This window comes from Balaenoptera musculus, chromosome 20, assembly GCF_009873245.2.
Source record: "Balaenoptera musculus isolate JJ_BM4_2016_0621 chromosome 20, mBalMus1.pri.v3, whole genome shotgun sequence".
NCBI lineage: Eukaryota > Metazoa > Chordata > Mammalia > Artiodactyla > Balaenopteridae > Balaenoptera > Balaenoptera musculus.
The window spans coordinates 54,794,555-54,818,580 of record NC_045804.1 but is presented as its reverse complement, the minus strand read 5'-3'; the positions used below and the strand labels follow the sequence as shown (position 1 = coordinate 54,818,580).

General features: G+C 45.8%; 1 protein-coding gene across 3 annotated transcripts in view; it reads right to left on the bottom strand.

Annotated features, from left to right (window-relative positions):
* MYOCD (myocardin) overlaps positions 1-24,026 on the bottom strand; it is an 88,756-nt gene that overhangs the window by 15,404 nt on the left and 49,326 nt on the right. For 2 of the 3 annotated variants that reach the window (XM_036837119.1, XM_036837120.1), the window contains exons 6-9: positions 11,624-11,796; positions 8,525-8,650; positions 3,269-3,513; positions 1,432-1,585 (exon numbers count right to left, since the gene is read on the bottom strand). In XM_036837119.1, coding sequence (XP_036693014.1) covers positions 1,432-1,585; positions 3,269-3,513; positions 8,525-8,650; positions 11,624-11,796 — 698 coding nt within the window. The remainder of the gene's footprint in view (positions 1-1,431; positions 1,586-3,268; positions 3,514-8,524; positions 8,651-11,623; positions 11,797-24,026) is intronic. The other variant, XM_036837121.1, reaches the window with a different exon arrangement.

The window sequence follows — 24,026 nt, the reverse complement described above, 5'->3', positions numbered from 1 at the left end:
AAGTGGATGCACACAATATTTGTCCCTCTGTGTCTGGTTTACTTCACTTAGCATCAAGTTTTCCAGGTGAGAGAAGCTACTTTTATCTCTATGGATTGATGATCTGCGGGGGCGTGGAGGGTGAGGGACCACCGCTCTGGAGAGCATCGTCATAAACCTGACATCCTCTTCTAGGTTTATAGCTGCCAAACTGAAACAAACTCGACGAGACCTAAGCGTTTTTATTCCACGTGTAAGGAATAGAGAAACCTTTGATATCAAAGCCCAAGAGACATTTCATTTACCAGTGTTGACATTTGGTGGCCACTGAATTTCCTCTAATTTGAAAGAGTCCCAATCCTACTTTTCCCCCAAAGGAGATAATGACTGAGGGCTGAGCATGGGAAGGAGGATGACCAAGGAGGACGGAGGGCTGGGGAAGGGCCATCAGACTGGCCCAGTGAGGACCACGGGGGCCTTTAGGAATTTAGTGGTTTTGGGAAAAATGATAAGATCCTCTTGGGGGGAAGAGTAATCGGTGGGGTGGAAACCAGGTAAAGAGGTGCAATCACTGAGCTGGAGTAGGCATTGGAGGGAGGTGTGCCCACGCACTGGAGACCCAGAAGGGCCCTGCCTCCATCCTTTTCTGTCCTTTTGTAAATGCCGGACGGACGAATCTGCCAATCCTGAGGACTGCTCTGAAACACACCAGGTTCAGCTCAAAGGCCAGCGTCCTTTCAGTGAACTGAGACCCATGAGTGTGACCCAGAGTCAACTGCTAGCACACATATATCATTTAACAGGCTGTTGCTACACTTCAGGGCAGAAGTTCTCAGAATTGGGGATTTCATAATAGAACAGCACCTTGTCTTAAATTATATTATCGACATAGGATTCCCAACATTTTACCTTGTTAAGTAAGGACTATTCTCCTTATTTAATAGCATCCTGATGGAAGAAAAAGAAATAAAACACCAGAAACACTCAACTTCTATCCACTGCTGCCATCATTTCCTGATGGAAAGGACATTTTGACATTCAAAACAGTGCGGGGAAATAAATACTTCGAATAAAGGTTAGTCAGATATATTGAACACAGTTAGATTCATGAAAAGCTCTTGACGTGGCTCTTGTTTTTCTTATTTCAAGAGACTGGTAAAAGTTCATTGTGAAATTGGCCATTGGAAACTTGTATCAATCTCAAAGCCACCCTCTGCGCTAAGGGCTATCATGTATACGATTCTATGTGACTCTTACAATGACTCATTCATGCAAAGGAGGAAACTGAGATGCAGAAACATTAAGAGACCAGCTTAAGGTTGCACAGCCAGTGGAAGAGCTGAGCTGGGAACCCACAGTCTTCTGTTCTACTGGGTGTCCAACCACAGTGGTTAAAAAAAAAGTATTTGTTAAAAAAAAAAAAAAGAAAGAAAATCATGTCAAACCGTATACCTTCAGATCATCTAGGTTGGATGGGAGAGGGCCTGGCTTGAGAGAAGAGACACCAGTTTGTCCAGAAAAACTGTTTTTGGCAGGAGACAAAGGGGTATTGCTCAGTGGTGCTGAAGAAGGGTTTGGATTTCTGACCACCTGCTCATTTGGTTCCCTGAAAAACAAACAGAAAAGAGGCACTTACAATACAATCAAATACAGTCAAATATACATCTGGGGGTATGATACTGTGATTTAGAATAGGAAACATATATTTGGTCTTCATCCTGGTTTCTGGCATAGCTCCTAAAACCCTTGGGATTTCCTAAGTCATGAGAGCACAGAACTGTCTTTTGTTATCCTAATGAGGTGACTCTTGGAAGCCACCTAAGGATGGAGGGTGGTGGCCTGGAGAACCAATCATGTGATTAGAGGGTTGGTACTTTTAGTCCCACTCCTGACCTCTGGGTAGGAGAGAGGGCTGGAGGTTGAACTGATCGGCAATGGCCAATGATCTAATCAACCGTGCCTATGTAATGACGTCTCTATAAGAACCCAAAAGGATGGGGTTTGGAGAGCTTCCGGGTTGGGTAGCACGTGGAGATTTGGGGAGACTGGTGCACCTGGAGGGGCCATAGATGCTATGCCTGCCTCCCATGTACCCTGCCCCAAGCATCTCGTCCATCTGGCTGTTCCCATGGGGAGTTAACATGCTTTTACAATAAACCGGTTATCTAGTAAGTACAGTGTTTCTCTGAGCTCCTGAGCCACTCTAGCAAATTAATCGAACCCAAGGAGGGGACTGTTGGAACCTGCCATCTGTAGCCGGTCTGTCAGAAGCACAGGTGACAACTTGGACTTGTGACTGGTGTCCGAAGGGGGAGGGGGCAGTCCTGTGGGACTGAGCCCTCAACCTGCGGGCTCTGACACGATCTCCGGGGAGACAGCATCGGAATTGAGTTGAATTGTAGAACACCCAGCTGGTGTCAGAGAGTTGCTTGGCAGCGTGGGGAAAACTGGGTGACCAGAACCCTTAGGGGGTGGCTTGCGTTTAGACTGGATCACAAGCTAATTGCCCAGAAGGATCAGGCGTGTAATAATCAATGCATCAGCAATAATAATCAGTGCAATGTAACAAATGTAATAATAAATCAGTAGAAGTGGCAGGGTGAGGAAGAACTGCAGAGTGGGCCAGAAGGCAAGTGGCAAGCACTCCTCAAGCTAGTTTTGGGGAGACAAGAGGGAGTGGTGGAGACTGTGGCCACAGGAGAGACCCGTCCATCTGTGATTCAGCAGATGCCCTGTCCTGGGGAGGAAAGAGCATGCGCACGAAGCTTGATCGCGTACCGCACGTGGCGTAATCGCCAGCATGACCCGAGGCTGAACAGAGACAGGTGGGGGAACCTACATCCCAACTCTATGGTTGAGGAGAAAGACCCTTTACAAGGTGACCTAGCTGTGAGATCACACACTGGGCTCAGGAGTCCACCTTTGAGGCTGTCACCCAGTCACTCAGCCCTGAGCCAACTCCTGAAACGTAACCGGTATTGGACTGGCTCCCAGTTCCAATGTTACACTCCTATATGGTTCCTCCCCTCCGTTCTGCCATTAATCTAGCGCTAATACTTTCCCCAAAGAGGCCTCTTATCAGGGGCACTGATGTACCTGCTTCCTCCCGGCCTTCTGTCCCTGAAAAAGTGGGCGTGGTTTCTAAAGAGTCACATTCTAAACACACCGGACCAGGATGCGGTGCAGTGCGGGACTCGCTGGGTCCGCAGGGGCTGGCCCGGGGGCCTCGGCCAGAGAAGCCACCGCCAGCGTCTGCCCCCGGGCGCCAGCCTGGGCTTGCCCGACTTACTTGAGCTGAGCTTGGTGGAGCCCGGGGTAGCTGAAGCGGTGCTGTTGCTGTTGGCTGAGGATCTGCAGCTGTAAGAACAGCTGTTGCTGCTGGAGCAGCCGGGCGTAGGCGGAATCCATGGGCGGAGGGGACTTCTCTGCCTTCTGGTCCGGGGGGATGTACTGGTGATATTTGAGCTTCTTCACCTTTGGCTTGGGGTCCTTGGGCTTTTTGTGGCGGTTCTTACTGTCACTCAAGGACTTGGACTGCAAAGCAGATGGAGAAACGGCATGTGCTTTAGGTGATGGATGGGAATGGCTTGGCATCAGGAATATATCTCTAGGAGGTTCCATGGGATGGATGTTCCTGAACCCCCGACACACAATAGAGCAAAGGCAGGATGCACAAAGAAATCCTGGACGTTAAGGTACCTAACGGACAAATCCACTGCAAATGCATCGCAAAGGAAGGACACCCCTGAGGCTGGGAGTCCTGAGTCTTACAAGTGGCTCCAGGAGAATTTCCTTCCCGGAGGAGAGGGAGAGGTAAACTTGTGTTTCATGAGGACACCTTCTTAACCTAAAACCACCTGACGGCCTAACGAAGGAGATATTCTGCTCTTGGGATGGATTCATAAGAAAGCTCTTTCATCTGTATACATGTAATCACCTTTAGTGAAGCCCTTAGTAAGCTGACTTATTAATGACATAAACTCAGATGAAGTTCAGCTTGCCTCTGAAAATCCAGAATGTGGATTTTTGTTACCTCAAACGTAAGATCAATTCCCCTTCCCATCAAACACTGATATAAGATCAGGAAGTGACATCCTCTGAACTAAAGATTCTTTATTGACTACGGGAAGGGTTAGTCACCCACTGGGACCTTTCCAGAAGTTACCCATCATGGAGCATGATTTGGGCCCTTGAAAAAAGTTAAGGACACAGGCTCTGAAGTGAAGACACAGTTTTGAACATGGTACAATCATCCAACTTCATGACATCTCAATTACCTCACTTGCAAGTTGGGAAAAACATTCTCTACTTTCGATCTCAGTAATCAGTGGAAGGATGGTGAAACATATTGTTGAAATAATAACAGATTTCAAAGGAGAGTGTGATTATAACCCGCTCCTAAAATCCAAAGGCCTCCATAGATTGGAAAGCAATAGATCCTTACTGGAATCGGTTAAAAAACATACATTTCCAAACCCTGACTTTATTACAGAAGATTGAAAGGAACATGGATATGACCATGGAAGAGTCTTGAGGATCTGGGGACAAGTGGGAGGGAAGGTGTGGTACCAGCAGTGTCCAGAAGAGGGGGCTCCTGAATAGCTGGCGGGCATGTTGTGACTGGGCAGCTTCCCCGTTTTAACCACAAAAGTTTTCTCTGACTCAGCGCATCCCTCCACCGAAGCCTTTTTTGTGTTTTCTCAGGGAGGCTTCTTCTTGGAGACCAACGAGCAATGAACTCAAGTATTCCCGTGGGCTGGGGGCTCTCCTCCCTGCTCATTCATCGGGTAGCGCTCCAGGTAACGAATCAGTCTGCTGCACTTGGGAGAGTTTCTGCAGGGCTCCTACAGTCAGCTCTGCCCTGCTTGGCTCTGGCGCAGCCTCCGCTCCCACTCCTCCTAGGACCTGCTTGTCTGGGGGAGCTGCAGCCCTGGGTCTAGCAGTTAAGTCAGGGGCTGAGGCATTTTCTCTACCTGTCGCCTTAACACAGGGACTTCGAACATTTAAAAAGGTACGAAAATCGGACCATTTTCTCTGGATAGTGAGGGGCAAAGGCCGCCGAACCCATGGAACTCCGAATCCCTGGAACTGTACACTTTCATATTTTTGACACCAGAGGACACTAAGGCTGTGGGTTTGCTTTTGTTTTCTTTCTAGAACTGCACGGCCAATAGAAGGGGAGCACCGTCATCTTTCTAAAGCAGACCTGGATCCCAAATCCAGTGGTTTAAGACTTGGGCGTGAATGCATAAAACAAGTTAGTGGGCTTCCCTGGTGGCGCAGTGCTTGAGAGTCTGCCTGCCAATGCAGGGGACACGGGTTCGAGCCCTGGTCTGGGAAGATCCCACATGCCGCGGAGCGGCTGGGCCCGTGAGCCACAACTACTGAGCCTGCACGTCTGGAGCCTGTGCTCCGCAACAAGAGAGGCCGGGATAGTGAGAGGCCCACGCACCGCGATGAAGAGTGGTCCCCGCTTGCCGCAACTAGAGAAAGCCCTCGCACAGAAACGAAGACCCAACACAGCCAAAAAATTTTAAAAATATATAAAAATAAATAAATAAATTTTAAAAAAAATAAAAGATATTCTAGGGCACATGTATTTAAAAAAAAATCTTGGGAGAATGCAAAGAGATCATAAGCTATTCTTCTAAAAAAAACAAAGACAAAAACAAGTTAGTGTAAGGCAAGAGGGAACGGTGGGGACTGCAGCTAGAGAGGGCACGACTTCCTAAAGGCCTCCTGCCTCGAATTCGCACACACACTGCGCCGGGCACACAGCACGCCCCCCAAGCCACCTGCACTCAGTTTGTCCATCCTGCTCGGCACACTGAAGTCCAAACTCCAGCCTGCAAAGGAGACCATCATCGAGCTGCCTAAACTTGCTGCTCTCCAATGGCTTACCCCTCCTGACTCCTTTCCTTGTCATTTTCTGCCGTCTGTGACTCCCTCCTCTGCTTACTATCCGATGGTGGCTCATCCTTCGAGGCTGGCTCAAACCCTGGCTCACCTGAGAAGCCTTTCCTAACCCACAGGGAGGTCTCTCATCTGCATGTCTCATAGGACACTTGAGGCTGCCCCGTAACGGTCACACTGCCACAGACCCTGCTGAGGGGGGAGGGAGACGGACATCCAGCCCCAGGTCTGCTTCCGAGGCTACTGGCCCTGATGGGGGGCTGTGGCCACCTGGGGAAGGGGACTCTCCTTCTGTATTGAGGTAAAATACAAGGAACATAAAAATCCCCATAGTCACCATTTTCAATTCAGTGGCATTTAGCACATTTACAGTGTGGTGCAACCATCACTGCTACCCAGTTACAGAACATCACCTCGAAAGGTAACTCCATCCCTGTTAAGGAGTCACTCCCCATCCTCCCCTTCCCTTGGAAACTACTAATGTGCCTACTGTCTCTATGGATGTGCCCATTCTGGACACTGCATGAAAATGGAATCAGACACTGTGTGGCGCTTTGTGTCTGGCTTCTTTCACGCAGCATATTTTCAAGGTTCATTCATGTTGTAGCAAGAATCAGTGCTTCACTCCCTTTTCTGGCTGAATAACCTTCCATTATATGGATATGCCCTGTTTATCCATTCTCCGCTTGATGGACATTTAGGTTAGTTCCAACTTTTGACTATTGGGAATAGAGCTGCAATGAATATTCCCGCATACATTTTTGTTGGAACACCTGTTTTCAATTCTTTTGGGTATGTATCTAGGAGTGGAATTGCTGGGTTACGTGGTCATTCCGTGTTTAATTTACTGAGGAACCACCAAACTGCATTCCACACAGACGCACCATTTTACATCTCCATCAGCAATGCATGAGGGTGCCGATTTCTCCACATCCTCATCAACACTTAATATTTTCCATTTTAAAAATTTTAGTCATTCTAGTTAGTGTGAAGGGGTATTCTGTCGTGGTTTGGAGTTGCGTTTCCCTGACAACGAATGACATGGAACCCCCTTCTCGTGTGCTTGTTGGGCAATTTGTTTATCTTTGGAGAAATGTCTATTCAAGTCCTTTGGGGCACATTTTTCTTACTTGCTCAAAGCCCCATATGGACTAGTGGTGGCTGTGATATCAGACTAGATTGTAGGCTCCTTGAGGGCAGGAGTCATGTTTTATTCAACCTGACATGCACTACTTGGAGCTTGCAATGTGAGCACCGTTCTCTTATAGAGGATTTTACAGTTTTCAAAGAGTATTCTTGTGCATTCTCTCAATAGCCTTATGTGAAGCTTACGCAGTCGATACGGCAGAGCTGTTTTTCCCTAGCTGGGTTGCTTCCTTCTTTGAGAAGCCCTCTAGTAGCCTCCTAGCTTAGGGATGATGAATATTCATCAGCTGAGAACCCACAGGCATTGACCAGTCAGAAGAGCTGTTGGCTTTCACGTAAACAGCCAGTCCTGCTGGACCAGGTGGGTATCAACCCTGCTCCTCATTGAAACTGACTGTCCTTCCTCACGGCAACTATGATACTCCCTTAGTACCAAGAAGCTGAACGCTTTGCTCATTTGCATTAGGCAGAATTTAAATACTTTGGTAGAAATACTGATGCAATTTCTCTTTGCACACAACGTTCGAAATCACTGAATCATCCCCTCCACTTGCAGTGAACAAAATTCATCAATAGCCACTTATTTTCAACGCCGTTGAGCTGAGTGGATTGTAGGCTGGGTTTAAGCCACTGCAGTCTGGGGAGCTTTACTGGGAATCAGAAATACCCGCCATCCATTTATAAGATGAAAACCACTTCTGTGTACATGCAGTGGAGGGGGCAGTGGGTGGGCACCGTTACTTTAGCATCGATTCTAACTCAATTTACAACCTTTTCAAAAAATGTTTCTTAAGAATCATCTCAGCATTAAGCGGTGGCTTTAGAGCTGAGAAAACATGCCCCCAAATCAATCAGAAGTTATTTGGGATAAAACATTACGAAGAAAGTCAAATGACTACCAGGCAGTTAATTGAGGAGAAAGTACTCTGTGAACTATTAGATGTAATGCTGAGAAACTTAAACCAAAACTATGTGATCATGCTTGTAGTTATGTGTCTCTTGTGAGTGTAACCCTCTGCTTTGTCTTTACTTCCACAGGGAGACTGCCTTGAATGATATAGGGTTTGCTGCAGGCAAGGCCTTCAGGTTTGCTTTCCTTGCATAAAATCCAGCTGCCCTACACCTGTTTTACGCCACATACAAATCCTGTGTGCACTGCAGTCAGCTGTGTCTATCTCTAGCTGAGCTGATGAAGCCTTTTAAGTCAGGAATAGGCTGGCTGAGCTGTGATCCCAAAGAAGGGCAAACATTGCCCAGCAGGGGTCTTCGTCTGCAGGGAAGACCCCTGCTGGGCAAGAGAATCTTGGTCCATATACAGTGATGGCCCATGTCTCAACTCCTGTCTTGCGATGTTCCCAGTGGATTGAACACGTCCGTGGGGCCGTGTGACTCTCCCCCTGTTGACAGACCTAACTCAGCACTCCCTGCCCCGAGCTGGCCCTGTGAGCTGAGGGCTCAGACGGGCGTGGAGGCCGGCCCACCATACCTTGACAGCAGCGTGTACAGGGACGGGGTTGCCCAGGGGGCCGAGCCCCTGCTTCCCCGGGTCTGACTGGTTGCCGGGCTGGGGGGGCGAGTCATTCCTTTCATTTTCTGAGCCAGAAATAAGATCCTAAAAATCCAAAGTTTAGCATTATTAGGATGCAGCAGTAAAAACTGTGTGACGTGGAAATGTTGCGGTAGAGCCTCCCACTCCCACCCCCGAGGTCTGCTGTGTTAATCCTAGCTTCTTATCTCAGGAACATCAGATTCTGTCCTCCAATGGGAGGAGTCGTGTATATAACTTGTCATCCAGTTGAGGACACTTTTAAGAGAGAAAGCAGGCATGATTAATAATTATTCCAGCAGACAGGTATAGGACTGGCCTGTTCTAGACAAACTGGGACATCTGGTCACCCTGGGTGAGGGTTCCACCTACCAGCGGCTAGGTCTACCTGTTGGAATTGACAGTGGGATTGAAAAAGAGAGGAAGTGGGAGGAGTGGGTGTAGGAACTTTGGGGGAAAGTAGGACAACAAAAAAGTTAGATGAAAAGGGGGTTAGCAGATGGAGGGAAAGTGTGTAGGTATGTGTATGTGTGTGTACGCATCTGGGTCTCTGTGTATTTGTGTGCATGTGTGTCTCTACGTGTGTCTGTGTGTATGCCTGTGTAATGTATGTGTGCATATATGTATGTATATGTATCCCTTTGCACGTGTCTGTGTGTATACGTGTGTCTGTCTGTGTATATGTACGTGCATGTGTGTATATGTGTGTGTGTGTGTGTGTGTGTGTATGTGTGTAGTATCAGGAAAACCTTTATGGGAGGCACGTTCCCATATGCAGAGGACTCTGAAGTGGACCAAGCGCCCTCTCTCTTTCCCCTACAATCCTGTGCCATGACCTTGAAAAAGGGGCAGGGGCTGCTCCACGATCTCCCCGAGCTGCTCAGCCCTTCCCTGAGCCCCAGCACCTGTCAAAGGTCCGTAGCATCCTTTTCTCTCGGAGCCTGTGCCCTCATCTGTCACATGAGGTTGCCGGATGAACTGACATAAGATGATTTTTGCATTTTGCCTGGCATTGCTCGGTGTTTGTTCCCTTTTTCCCCCGCTCCGAGGGTTAAAAAGAAAAGAATGCGTCTTCTCCCCAAAGCATCTTTAAATCAGAAGCTGAGGAATTTACTGTCAGAGTAATAAGATACAAATGGTCTGATGTACTGTTTGATGTTATCAAAGAAGTCGGGCTGCAGAGACCAGCTGCGGGATGCAGGGGAAGGAAAAATGCTTTGATTATAAACTCCTGCACAATAAACGTACGGCTCTTTCGGCTCTGCTTTTTCTGTCTCCCGTCTCCCTCCTGTTCCACACTTCCTCCTGGGCAGCCCTGGCTTTGTTCTGATGGAGTGAAGAAGGGCCTGACAACGACCGGTAACAGCACAGTTTCAGGAAACAGGGTCGTGGTAAATAATTCCTGAAACTGTCCCTGATCCCTGCATGCTTTACAGTGTAAAAATGTTTTCAAATACACTATCTAATATGGTTTAAAAAGTACAAACATCCAGCTATACAATAAGTCCTGGGGGTGTAATGTACAGCATGGTGACCATAGTTAACAATACTGTATTGTCTCTCTGAAAGTTGCTGAGAGGGTAGATCTTAAAGACAGTAGATCTCATCACAAGAAAGAAAATTTGTAACCATGTGTAGGGATGGGATCCTGGTGATCATTTCACAATACATACAATGATATATTGTATCTATCGTACATATGGTGAAATACACGTGTATTTCACAATACACGTGTATTTCACGATGTACGATACAATATCAAGCAATTATTCTGTACACCTGATATTGTATATATTGTATACATTGTGTATTTCACGATATATACAACATCGATTATGTTGTACACCTGAAACTAATATAATGTTATATGTCAATTATACCTCAATTAAAAAAATTAGAAGTACACAAAGATATAAAATATCTATATAATAAAAATAAGATATGAGATACCTCTATATAATTAAAATATATAAAATAATATCTGTTAATAAAATATACATCATATATATAAAATATCTGATTTCAAGTCATCGAATAATTCCTGTGAGGCCAAGAGGAGTAAACTCTTCCTGAAGGGTAGGGGCTGAGGTCGAAGGGTTCTCTCCAGAAACAGGATGTGGTGGAAGATTGACATCTCGTTGTCCCACGAGTGCAACCCCTCCCCCTCACACTCATCTCCTCTGGGGGCTCTGGGAATACTATCCTGCCAGGCCAAGGAAAGGTCCCATCAAGCCTGGGTGTGGCTTATAGAGGGGGAGCTCCAGGTGTTGGTGGGGGGCCCTGCATGCTCCTGGGGCCACACAGCTACTCAGCCTCACTTCCTTCTCTGTAACATCTAACAGAAAACGCTTGCAGAGTGCCTAGCACTGGCCCTGGTACACAGTGGGTGCTTAATAATGGCAGTAGCTGTTGTTAGCCATCATTATACTGCTCTTTATAAATGTGCTTTTAACAGTATGTGCAATATCCATTTCTCACATCTCAACAATCTGTGGAATTGTCCAGAAAAAGGGGAATGCTATGTTTGGTCTGGGGCTGGAGGTGGCCCTTGCTCCATGGGTTCGGCAGGTAGACGCCTGCTAAGGGTAGAACTGGCTCGGGGCTCCGGCTTTGTAGCCAATCAGCGCCTCCTGTTCCCCGCTCCCCAGGGTCCTACAGTGGTAACTCAGTGCCTGGAAAGACCGTGGGCTTTGAAACCAGCCCTGCTGAGGCCCTTTCTCTCCAGGAGACTGTTGGTCGGTCATCTCATCTTGGGGAGCCTCATTTCTACCTTGTCTCTAAAAGTGGAGATAAAAGAGATCTACTTGACAGAGTAGATACTGAAAACATAAGTCAAAAGGGCACATTTCTGGGGATTCTCTTTCGGCGTTATCTGGAAGCTTTTGCCCTTACACACAGAACCCTGGACCGAATAGGGTGAGAAGAAGCATCAAGATGACGTGCCATGAAGAGACATCTCTGGGGTCTCTAAGCAAAACAACCTCAGCACTGCTGATTTCAAGACTGAAGAGGTGACAGGCTGAGATGTGCTTTGTTTACCTGGATTTTCCCCCGAGGACCCGCCAAAGGGGTCTCTGTAGCTTTCACGTCTGGGGGGGATCCTGCTGAGCCCTGGAGGTCTTCACCTCGAGTCTGATCCGGAGAAAGCCCATCGCTGCTGTCCTCCTCAAAGGCAAATGCATCCGCTGATTTGGAGAAACTCACCTGGTTACCTGAGGGAGTGAAAGCCAAGAAGAACTGGGTCAGTGGCAGTGCTTCAGTGTGTCATCCCTATTAGGAGCACTCACCTACCTCCTTAGATGTTTCCAGTTCAAGGTAGGAGTGAAGATATTTAAAATGACTTGCTTTCCCCTCTATTTACTCCATACAGGGGAACTTGTGTTTATAAAAGTGACACATTTGGCAGGGACGAATGAGTGACATATTAAAGGTCTATCATCATTTATTAAACTTCATTTTCAGATTGATCCATTCCTGCACATTTTGTATGTGAGCCCCTATCTTTCTGAAGCTAAATCAGGGAAGATGAAGGAAAGAACAGGGGTCATCGGGTGCAGGAGGAGAAGGGCCCTGTCTCCCTGGGGCTTTATGACGAGAGGTGAAATTGAAATGACTGCGGGCCATTTGCATCGTGTTCAAACATAAAACGGGGCGACCGGCACAAAACGTTTCGCAAACTTTGCCATTAAGGAGAAGCCAGGGAGCTCCTAAGTTTAAATTCCTAAGTGTCAGAAGAGCTAATGTCACCAGAATGCCCCAAAGCCCCACTCAACGAACGCATATCTGTTTATAAAAGCCATAAACGTGTCTCAGAAACTGGAGCGTGATCTTTATTTATTTATTTTTATTATTTGGATTCTGTTGTTATTCCTCTTATCTTTGTGTGTATTTTGGAAATCCCCAGCGACTCAGACGTGCTCAGATTCTTCCCCAGCAGCCTGCGTGGTCTTGGGAGGGAAACCCAGACATTGGCTTGGGGAGTGGGGTTACCAGACCAGGTGGGACTATCGTGACATCCTTGTATGTCCCTTATGTGGTTTTTTTTTTTTTTATCATTTTGATCATTTATAGTACTGTGATTTTATTTATTTATTTATTTATTTATTTTTGGCTGCGTTGGGTCTTCGCTGCTGCACGCGGCTTTCTCTAGTTGCAGCGAGCGGAGGCTACTCTTCGTCACGGTGTGTGGGCTTCTCACTGCGGTGGCTTCTCTTGTTGTGGAGCATGGGCTCTAGGTACGTGGGCTTCAGTAGTTGTGGCTCGCGGGCTCTAGAGCACAGGCTCAGTAGTTGTGGCGCACGGGTTTAGCTGCTCCGCAGCATGTGGGATCTTCCCGGACCAGGGCTCGAACCTGTGTTCCCTGCATTGGCAGGCGGATTCTTAACCACTGTGCCACCACGGAAGTCCCTCCCTTATGTTTTTAATTGCCAAATCTCCTCTGGCTTATTATCCAAATGCACAGTACAAAATGTGCTGAGGCCACACGCTCTTGTGACCCTCTTGCAGGCACGGCTCTTCGAAAGGAATTTATGTATTATCAGCAAGTTTTCCAGCCCGGTATTCTGCAGTTACACTGACAAGAACTTTTGACTCAGGCTTGGGGCAGATAAGAGAGAGGAGCTCTCACTGTGGAGATTGGAAAGGCAACGAGGAGCTGGAAGTAATGGAACAAATGTGGTTTGGGGCTTGTCATCACCACCACTGCTGGCATCTGTCATGGACCCTCACTCAGACACGCAAGTGTCAAATCAGGAGAGAGGCCGGACAAGGACAGGGCAGGTGGGAACTCCAGTCGCTGGCCCGCTGGGCAGCCTGCCAACCTGGAAAGGCTTGGGGACCAGCGTTGCTGCTCCTTGGTTTCAAGGATTATTTATAAAGGTCATTATTACTTTTCTGTGATTACAGAAGTAATGTTTACTTATAAAAATTCATACCATATGAAATGTACATAACAAGGTACATAATAATCCCACTTCCGTTAATGATTTATTCCCTCTTCTAGACTTAATTCTATCCATATAGCAAGACATGCACATATTTAAAAAGCATTTCAAACGGACAGGACTGAGTGAAAGATACTGTTCTGAAACTTGCTTTTTTCACCCTCCAGTGTATCTTGGAGATCTTTACATGTGAACGCATAGAGATCTTCCTCAATTTTTTGGTTAACAGCTACACAGTATTTCATTATATGAATGGGAACGTTTGTTTTTCAACTTTTATTTCCCAAGGGGCCCTTATCTTTAACTATAAAAATTTTGAAATAATAGAAAGGTACAGAGAATAATATAAAACATGTGAATCACCTGAAATAAATATATGCCAGTATTTTCCTATATTTGCATCAGAAAGCTATTCATTTTCTAACAGAAAGGGCTTTCATCGGGTATTTGACAAATGTCAACTTTTCCTTTGCAATCAGGGGTCACTCTTCTCTCCCATCTGGTCTCTCCCACCTCCCTCCCTCTCTATTTTAAGGTCCAGAGCTAGCTCACACCCTTCCCTTCTTTCCTTACAGCAAACCCCCCCGGCTCTGCAAAGAAGCCTCGATCTGTCATTTTCACGCAATGTGAAGGAATTTATATGCCATTTCCCTTTCTCCAGGGGATCATGTGCCTGAGATCTTCCCAGGAAGGTCCTTCCAGGAGCCTCCATGAATACGCTTCCATTGTAAACTCAACCTGCTAATTTCTTTACTTTAGAAACCACGTTTTCATTGAAATTTCAAGTCCCACTTCTAGTTGTGGAATTAAAGGCTTTGTCCCTGCTGAAAAGATGACATGTATTATTCAGGGCCAGGTGGGCATGGGATTTGGGGGGGGAGTGGGTGTTAAGCCACACCACTTCTGGTGTGACTCAGAAGCCACAGCATTTCATTGGGATTTACTTGGCGTAGACCGTGAGGCAAGACCAACTCAGAGAGCCCTGCGTGTGACCGTACCAGCCCCTGGGGGCAGCCAGCCTGCTCTGCCCAACAGAACCCTCCGTGGGAGAGCTGTAGCATCTTACACTCCCTCCCCACTTCCTTCATTCTGAACGGCACTGATCTTCTCTGTGTGATTTGACACTTCGTGTGACAAAGAAGACACCCCCGCCCCCTGCCACCTCCACCCGCATTGAGGATCACATCCCAAACGCGTGCAATTGAGAGGGAATTAACCAAACTGCAAAGTTGTCCAAGCGTTCTAACACGCGTGGAAATGTTACAAGAAGGGCGGGGATGGGAAATAGTGAGAAAATTTCTCTCTTGATCCCCCAACTATCCCCCTTCAATAGTTTCAAGGGGAAAGATAACAAATGATAAAAACAGTGGTTTGCATCAGCAGTTCACTTAGTAGTGGAAGCAATAACAGAAACAATCAACTTGTGTTAGGCCTTAGAACGGTCCAGGAAGTCACATGAGGAAGGACCACATTCTCTCGTCTCTGTTTTGCAGACGAGGACATTGCAAGATCCAGGCCCCCCAGTTCTTTAGAGACCGAGCTAAGACACAGGCCCAGCCTTTGCATGCTCAGAGCCTCCAGCAGAGGGGGAGGCAAAATCAATTTCCCTCCCGGGAGGTCAACAGATATATGCTGTTTAGGGAACATCGCAAGACTCACTGGGTTGGTGGCAGTGGGGAGGGGTAGCGTAGAAATCGGCCAACGTCGATTTCTTTTTCGGCACACACGTACTAAGGATGGCTCCATCCTCCACAACATCTTTAACTTGAGCTTTTGAGATCTGAAGGACTGAACATGACATCTTGACTGTGAGAAGAAAGAAGGCAGGCGATCACTTCGATCTCATTGCCACTGTCTCAGAAAAGGGATTGGGAGGATTGTGAAGCCCTGTTGTTGTGGCCATAAATCAGCGTGTCCTTTTTCACTTTGGCACCTGCCTGGAATGATGTGGAAAAGTCTAGAAGTAGAGTGTTTGGAATAAAGGAGTTGGTAACCAGTCCCATTTTCCCCAGAATTGGATGGAACACTCCTCAACTATTTTGTTCACTTCCAGCCTTCCCACTCAGAGAGGAGTAGAGAGAAGCAGAAGTATAATCAGATACAGTATGGTGAAGATATGGAAACCACGAGAAGGATGCTATCCGTCTATCTGCAAGGGACACAACCGGAGAACTTGTCAAGGACTAGCCTGCCTGGTGAGTGCTGTTGGTGGCTAGCAGACAAAGCGGGTGGAGATGTGGGTTGTCCCGGCAGACTCACTCCCAGACGAGGTGGGATGGAGCTGAGCCTGAAATGACGGTGGACAGGATAACAGAAGGGAGGAGGGCACCTGGCAGGAGTTGCGGGGCGCAGAAGGGAAGTTACAGGGTGGTGATGAGCAGAGTTGGGGTGGGAAGGATGAAGAAGTAACTCTCCCAGCCGCCGGAGTGGATTACTTTAGGATCCAGTTCCTGGAGACACATAGCTTCGAGGAGTCTACTTTACAAGTGACATCAATCATTTAAAGAGGTTCCTCTGCTTAAGTCAAGGAAGAAGCCATGAGTACATGCAACTGTATACACGAAGAAGCCATGAGTACATGCAACTGTACACACGAAGAAGCCGTGAGTACATGCAACTGTACACACGAAGAAGCCATGAGTACGTGCAACCCCATACATGAAGAAGCCATGAATACGTGCAACCACGTACAGGGTAGTTGTTCACACCTGAATGAACAAACACAGGGTGAAGACCAAGGCCCCCAAAATGACTCCCATCTAGTTTCTAAAAAGCACGTTGTACCAGGTCAGAATAAGCCATGTCAGAATAACAGACACACTGAGGACCACTCAGAGGCTGTCCACACTCGAAGAGTCGACCACGGGGGCCCCTGCCTGTCCCCCAGCACCACAAAGGGCTTGGATTTCTGACTGCGAGGCCAGAAGGTGAGTGACAGGGCAGAGAGATGAGCCCACACTAGGCTCAGCCCCTGCTGATGAGGACGGTGACAGCAAGAGGCCCCTGAGAGCGCGGCAGTGGCTTCCTTTGGAGCTGAGGTACGTGGTGTTCAGTGTGGTCAGCGTGGGCCAGACAGGTGGGTTTGTTTCTTGGTTCTACCACTTCGGTGGTGGAGTGACTGTTGATGAATTACTCAACTTCTTAGAGCCTCAATTTCCCCATCTATCAAATGGGAAACATCACCATAGTCACCTCTCGGGGTTTTGAGGATTAAAGTAACGCATGTAAAAGCACTGAGCTTTACATGTTTCATATGTTATTCACATGGTCCCTGACGCACACGTGTCCAGTCATTTCTAGCTGCTGTTGTTGTTATTATTGTTTTTGGTAGCAGTGTCTGTTTGTCTCAAGTGCACCACGATCAAAAATAAAACAAAGACCACCCAAGAGGCAGTTTATCCTGTGGTCAGCTTTGCAAAGGTCAGCCCAACTCCGGAGCCAGAAACACTGAGAGGTTCATCCCGGGAAAGCAAAGACAGACCTTCCCCAGAGCAGACAGAGTGTCACAGGAAAGGCTGCGCGCTGCCCCCTCTCCTGCCTGCTTCAAGGCGGGCTCAGTGGAGAGGGACAAAGGTCACCTTATCTGGCTGCTTCAGGAACAAGCAAAGTCTGTCGGCTCCGTGCTGTGACCCTGGGCCCCTGCTCCAATCCCCAGGGCGCGGGGCTCACTGGAAGCTGCTGGAGTGTAGGCCGCTGGCTATTGTCCCTGGAGACACGTCAGGCGCTGTGATGACAAGGACCTGCTTCTGGAAGCCCTGACTCACCCCCAGGCTATGTCCACGGGGCTGTCTCTGGGCACCGGCCCCTTGGGGATCTTGGCCTGGCGACTCGGCGCTTTCCCCCTCTTTCTCGGAAGTGATTAGATGAATGAGTCAGTTGGACTTTACTCTGCATAAACATTTGAAATTCCAAGATGAAAATGCGATCGCTAGAGTCCTGGTTACCTTTCCGCCGGGACCCGCACCAGGGGCTGGAAAGCATGGGGTGGGAATGTGAGAACAAACTTCGCTCGCTTATCTGTTTGCAAGCCTGAGCGGTGCTCGCGTGACAGCTATTTTAATTCATGATCAGACTTCCTAATGTCCTCCTGGAAGAGACTGAAGCCAAATCCACTTCCTAAGGGAGGAGGTGGTCGGGTGACAGTAGCTATAGTTTAAAAGTGGCTCTTGCCTAAAGAGATTTCAGTACACTGAAGACACCATAGTCTGGAGGGGATGGATTATGTTGTCCAACAAAGACTGAACCCACTGCCCTTGAAGGGGATCAGATGCCTTTAGGATGGAAACAGATGAAAGTGGAATTTGGAGGAACAGCATTATTTTTCCTCAGATCCCAGGCACTTTAGAAACTGGCTTTAAGTCTCTAGATAGACCCTGATGCTAGGAACACATGAGTTGCGAAAAACAATTCAGCTGCATAAACACTTGTCCTGTATCAGCTTTCGAGGCTAATTCTCCAGGGACAAATTCTTAGGTGGGCAAAGATACATTAGCACTGTCTCAGAGCACCCGAACTTTCCTCCCTGTCACCGCCCCCCTCAAAGCTACCGGCATTCCTATTTCTCTTTTCCCACCCCCTTTCCAGAACCTTCCTCAGAAAAGTACTTATCACGTATGCCTCCGTGTGTTTCTTTCCCCCAAGGATTATTCACACTTTGGAAATAATTTCTCATTATGGAATGATAGATTTTGTCCATGAGAAAGTTATGCCAAAGCAAACGACGCTACCATCTGCCTTAGGGCCGTGGTTATTGTCTATTTGTCTTAGAAATGCATGATCGGAGAGTGGCCAGACTTCCAGAGTCTCTGAAGAATAACTGGATACTTAGTAAACAAGAATTTTTGTTCTGTTTAGTTATAAAGTCTGAGCCTTGGGCTTATAGGTGAGCAAAGACTAGCGTAGGATCTTTTAGAAAAATGTACATGACACTTGTAAATGGATGACTTCTGGGCCATCCCTGGCGGACAGAAATGTTGCTTTCCTGTGTTGAAGGGTTACGGTGATAAAAAGAACTGCTTTATCTTTGGTAATGGCGCTGTATACTCTGAATCACAGGTTCAATTTAAAAAAAAAAAAAAAGAGCTGAAAAGCAGACTCAGGCATTCAGGTGGCAAGCCTGGCTCAGTTCAAGGAAAAGATGAGGACACTTCAGGGGGAGGAGCTTGTCCACTAGAGCAGGATACCGGGACCCTTCCGCCGTTTGAAGAGCTGGGAAAGCCAGCTGCGGTTCTCTTTTACCCAAGCAGAAGCCAGCTTCCTTGGTACCTAAGGGATGCTCTTGGCAAGTGAAGAAGACACCCAGATGACCAGAGAGAGGATTAACAAGCTTGGAGTAGGGCTCTCAAAACTGAGGGATGCTAGGTGACAATGACCACGTGTAAGCAGAACAAAGCCAGGCTCAACTCCAGTGTATAGCTTCTGTTCTCGTAAATCAGCACTCCCCCATAATGTCATATTTGTTGTATTTGGAGTTCTGGCCTGAGAGAGAGTAGCTGTTAGAGGTTTTCTAAGAAGGAGAAACAGGGAAACAGGTGTATGTTCTGAGATGTAGCCACGAGGCACCCCAAGCCTCCTTCTGTGTCAGTAAAGTCAGAAGGCCCCCTCTTCATCCACATTGCGTCACTCTGGTCACACCAGCCTGTGTTTCCTCCCCCTGGAATCTGTAAAATTCTACCTGACTCAGAAAATAAACTTGCAGGCTGGAAGACGGATGGCTAGCTGGCACCCCAAAAAGGAGAGGAAAGTTTGGGGGGAAACGATTTGCTACAGTCATTCAGCTGAGTGCAAGAGGGGGGACATCAGGGAAGGAGAAGAAAAATCCCGGAGTAGGGGCTGGTTCCCTGTCTACAGTATCCTTCCCTCCCTGCGTTGAGAGAGCTTCTGGATTATTGTATCTTTGGGATGGAGAAGCGTTGGTCTTGAATAAAACCGGGAGGGAGGAAGACAATGAGTATTTCACTCAGGGCTTGGCAGAAACACAGACGCACAGCTGCAGAGGGAGCTGGAAAATGTAAACACATCTGGAAAGGCACGTGCACAGAGGAGGAGAAATACACAGATGCCGGGAGAAGGATACACAGAAAACTACAGCCCTGAGTCACCACTTCACCGAGGGTGGATGATGTGACCCCAAGAAGTGACAGATAGGTGAGGGGTCGGCATCATCACCGCCACTGGAAGGGCTACTCAGAGCGCTGTCTCTGCAACTGGTCGCTGAGCAACGCCCTCTGCCTCTACGACACTTCATAGGATGCCACGGCCTTGCCCGTAGAGATTCACGCACATTGAAAGATTACCGCTAGAGAGGCTGAGGCACGGACGTTCCTTGGATGAGGTCAACCTATATCCTCCATCTCTTTCGCTAGCTACGCCTTCTCTTTACTCTTCACAGATCCCTCCTTCTGTCTTACATATTCCTACATGAGAGCTTCCTAGCCCTCTTCGCTTCTTATACATCCTTCATACCCACAGCTCCCCCTTCATACCCCGTCTACTGGGCACTCCTGATTCTCTGTACCCTGCACAACTTCTATTTTTACAGCATCTATCGCCTTTTATTAGGATATATAATTATTTATGGGTTTTGTGTATTGTCTGTGTCTCCTGCACTATAATATAAGCTCTGTTAGAGCAGAAATTTTTGTAGGTTTGTCTGACACACAGAAGACGCTCCATAAATATTAAATGAAGAACTAAATAAATGAAAGGGCAATCTTATCGAGTCCGTCAGTTTAAGTTACCATACACACTAAAGTCTCCCAAGTCTACAGCTCTAGACCAATACTTTCTTCTGAAGTCTAGTTTGATAGAACCTACTGCTATTGAATCCCTGCCCTTGGGGTACCTGTAGACCTATCAGCTGCAACAGCTGAAACGGGAATTCATCACCTCTCCCCAGATCTGCTCCTCCACTCATCCCAATCTTGATGCATGGCTGCCATTTACTCAGTTGACCAAGGGGGAAACCTCAGTGTCATTTTTGACTCTTCCTTTTGTTCACATTGACATATTCTACTGGTCATCTAAGGATGCAACGTCAGTTACCTCTCAGATGCTCTTTTTTTTATACCCACAGCACGACTCTTGTTCAGACTCTTAACTAAAAGCTGTTCATCAGATTTTATGTTCCCCCTTCCAAAGTATAGAGATATTGCTGTGAAATCGCTGTTCCGCCAGGGAATACCACCCCTGCCAGCCACGTGTACTGTTTTCACAATGGGATGTGAGTGGAAGTGATGTGTTCATTTCCAGGTTGAGGCTTTTTAAATGTGTGGGTGGACCTTTTCATTTTTTCTTTCCTCTTCACTGGCTAGATCCAGAGGATGATGAGACTGCAGGGCACAGGTTGGCAAAATTAGGGCCTGTGAGCCTGCTGTCTGTTTTTGTAAATAAAGTTTTATTGGAACACAGCCATGGCCATTTGTTTACATATTGCTTATGGCTCCTTTCCCACTACAGCAGCTGAGCTGAGTAGCTGTGACAGCTTAGAGACCTCAGCTTATTCTTTAAGAAAAAGTTTGCCACCCTGGCTCTGGGGGATGGTGGAGCAGCAAGACCAAAGGAGCTTGTGGGCCTGAAGGGTTTGCTATCGAGGAAAACCCTCTCTGGACTGTTTATGAACAAGAAATAAACGTCTATTGTTAAGCAGCTGAAATTGTGTGGTTTGTTTAGCAGCCTCTGTTATCCCAACTAACAACAAAAGAGATGTAAAGTCTCAAATAAAATACTAGCAACTTCTAGGGAAAAAAAATCCAAGTAGGATTTATTTCCAGAAATGCAAGGATGATTAGGAAAGACAGCAATACCACGTTGCTAGATCAAAGAAAGAAACCCATATGATCATCTTTTCATGCATGTTGAAAGCATTTAAAAAACTCATCATCCACCTTGCAAGCTATTCTTAGTGGAACAGAATAGAGAAACACTTCCTTAGAATATCTACCTCTAGCACAAGTTAGTGTCATATTTAGAGGTGAATGACCAGAGGAATTCCCACTGAAGACTGAATCAACAAATGTTATCAATGGGCTTCCCTTGTGGCACAGTGGTTAAGAATCTGCCTGCCAATGCAGGGTACACGGGTTCGAGCCCTGGTCCGGGAGGATCCCACATGCCACAGAGCAACTAAGCCTGTGTGCCACAACTACTGAAGTCTGCGTGCCTAGAGCCCGTGCTCCACAACAAGAGAAGCCACTGCAATGAGAAGCCCACACACCACAACGAAGAGTAGCCCCTGCTCGCCGCAACCAGAGAAAAGCCTACGTGCAGCAACGAAGACCCAACGCAGCCAAAAATAAAATAAATAAAAATTAAAAAAAAAATGTTATCATCAACATAACAAATATATAACATTATATAATATTGCTTTTGAAGCACTGGCAATGTACCAATAATAATAATTGTCCACTATGTAATATATCAATAATTTTAAAATTATATAATGAAATATTGCATAATGCAAAATAATATAAATTATATGTGCTTTATATAATTCATACATATAATTTTATATGTAAGATATATATCTACATGATATAAGTATTTTATATATGATAAAATATATATAATTAGATTTGTATAGTATATTATATTATTATAACATATATCATTTACAAATACAAATATTTAATTTATAAATAAAATACATAAAATTATATTGAATTTATATTATGAATATACTGCATGTAACTTTTAAAATGACGTTAATTGTGTAATTTATTAATAATTCCATGATGTTGCTTTTCAACAACCAGCCAGTGCTCCAAGGCAGAAAGAAAAAACAAACAGGAGGCACATCTTCATTACCTGTAGATGATGTGATTGCCCATGCAAACAATTAAAGATAAAACGAGATACTATCGGAACAATTAAGAAAATCTTCAAAGATGCCCAGTTACAAAACAATGTGCAAAATTAAGAGGTTTCCAATATGTAAGTAATAACTGATGTGAATTTATTTTAAAAAACCTTACCAAGGGAAATAAAAGAAGACTTGTAGAGGTGAAAAGAGATACTATCTTTCTGCCTCAGAAGAATTAATATATTTTAAACCTATGAATTCACCATAAACTAACCTATACATTCACTGCAATCCCAAACAAAATTCTAATAGGACTGAAGTTGGAATATAATAAACTGATTCTAAATTTCACCCACCATATACTTGTGAGAGTAGCCAAGAAACATTAGAAAAACCAGACCAATGTAAAGAAACTTGTGAAGACAGATATTAAGACAAATTATAAAATACACCACTAAAATTGTGGAAAAAAGAAAATTAGACCTGTCTCTTAAACCGTGCACTGAAATAATTTAATATGCAGTAAAGACTGAAATATAAAAATGAAGTATAGGGCTTCCCTGGTGGCGCAGTGGTTGAGACTCTGCCTGCCAATGCAGGGGACACGGGTTCAAGGCCTGGTCTGGGAAGATCCCACATGCCGCGGAGCAACTAGGCCCGTGAGGCACAATTACTGAGCCTGCGCGTCTGAAGTCTGTGCTCCGCAACAAGAGAGGCCGCGATAATGAGAGGCCCGCGCACCGTGATGAAGAGTGGCCCCCACTTGCCGCAACTAGAGAAAGCCCTCGCACAGAAATGAAGACCCAACACAGCCATAAATAAATAAATAAATAAATAAATAAATAAAAGAATAAAGATGTTAATCTGAGATCACAAAACAATCTTTAAACAAAAATAAAAATGAAGTATATACATGTCAGAAGACAGTATAGGTGAATAACTCTATTCTTGAGGTAGGAAGTGTTTTCGATAAGCAATAACAAATTCAGAAACTACAAAGTAAAAGATTAAGAGATTGCACTATACAGAAATTAAAAACTGCTATAGGTAAAATACACTACACACAAAATCAAAAGGCAAAGGACAGAAACGAACAAACAAACAAAAAAAGCCAACAATAAAAGGCAAAGGACATGCTGGTAAAAGGATGTGTAATACCTGTGACAGATGGAGGATTAGCTTTTTTTTTTTTAATATATATATATATAGCTTTTATAGTGAGGGAAGAAAATGCCCAGTAGAAAAAAGGAATAGCCACGAATTGCCAATGACACAAAATCACATGGAAAAACATCATCTCTCTATAAACCAAAGAAGGCAATTTAAAATGAGATCTTTTGCCTATCATATAAAAATCAAAGATAAATTTACATGCATGGAATAAATATAATGTTTTAATAAATGATAAGAGATATGCGATAGAGATCTTTTCTGTCTTAGATCTCATCCAAGTAAAGACGGGGATGGTGCACTGTTGGCTGGGCTAGTCCAAGTTCAAAAGGCACAGGATATTTAGGTGTGGACGGAGAGAGTAAAGAAGAGAGAAAACCACGGTGGGATATTTAATGCGCAGTGATGAGAATACTGTCTCCCCTAGAGTTGATTCTTCCATATTTACAAGTTCCAAATATAAAACTCATGTGGCCTCTGACTGGTTGGGTGCAAGATTTTAGAATGTGGATAAGTTTAACAATGAACT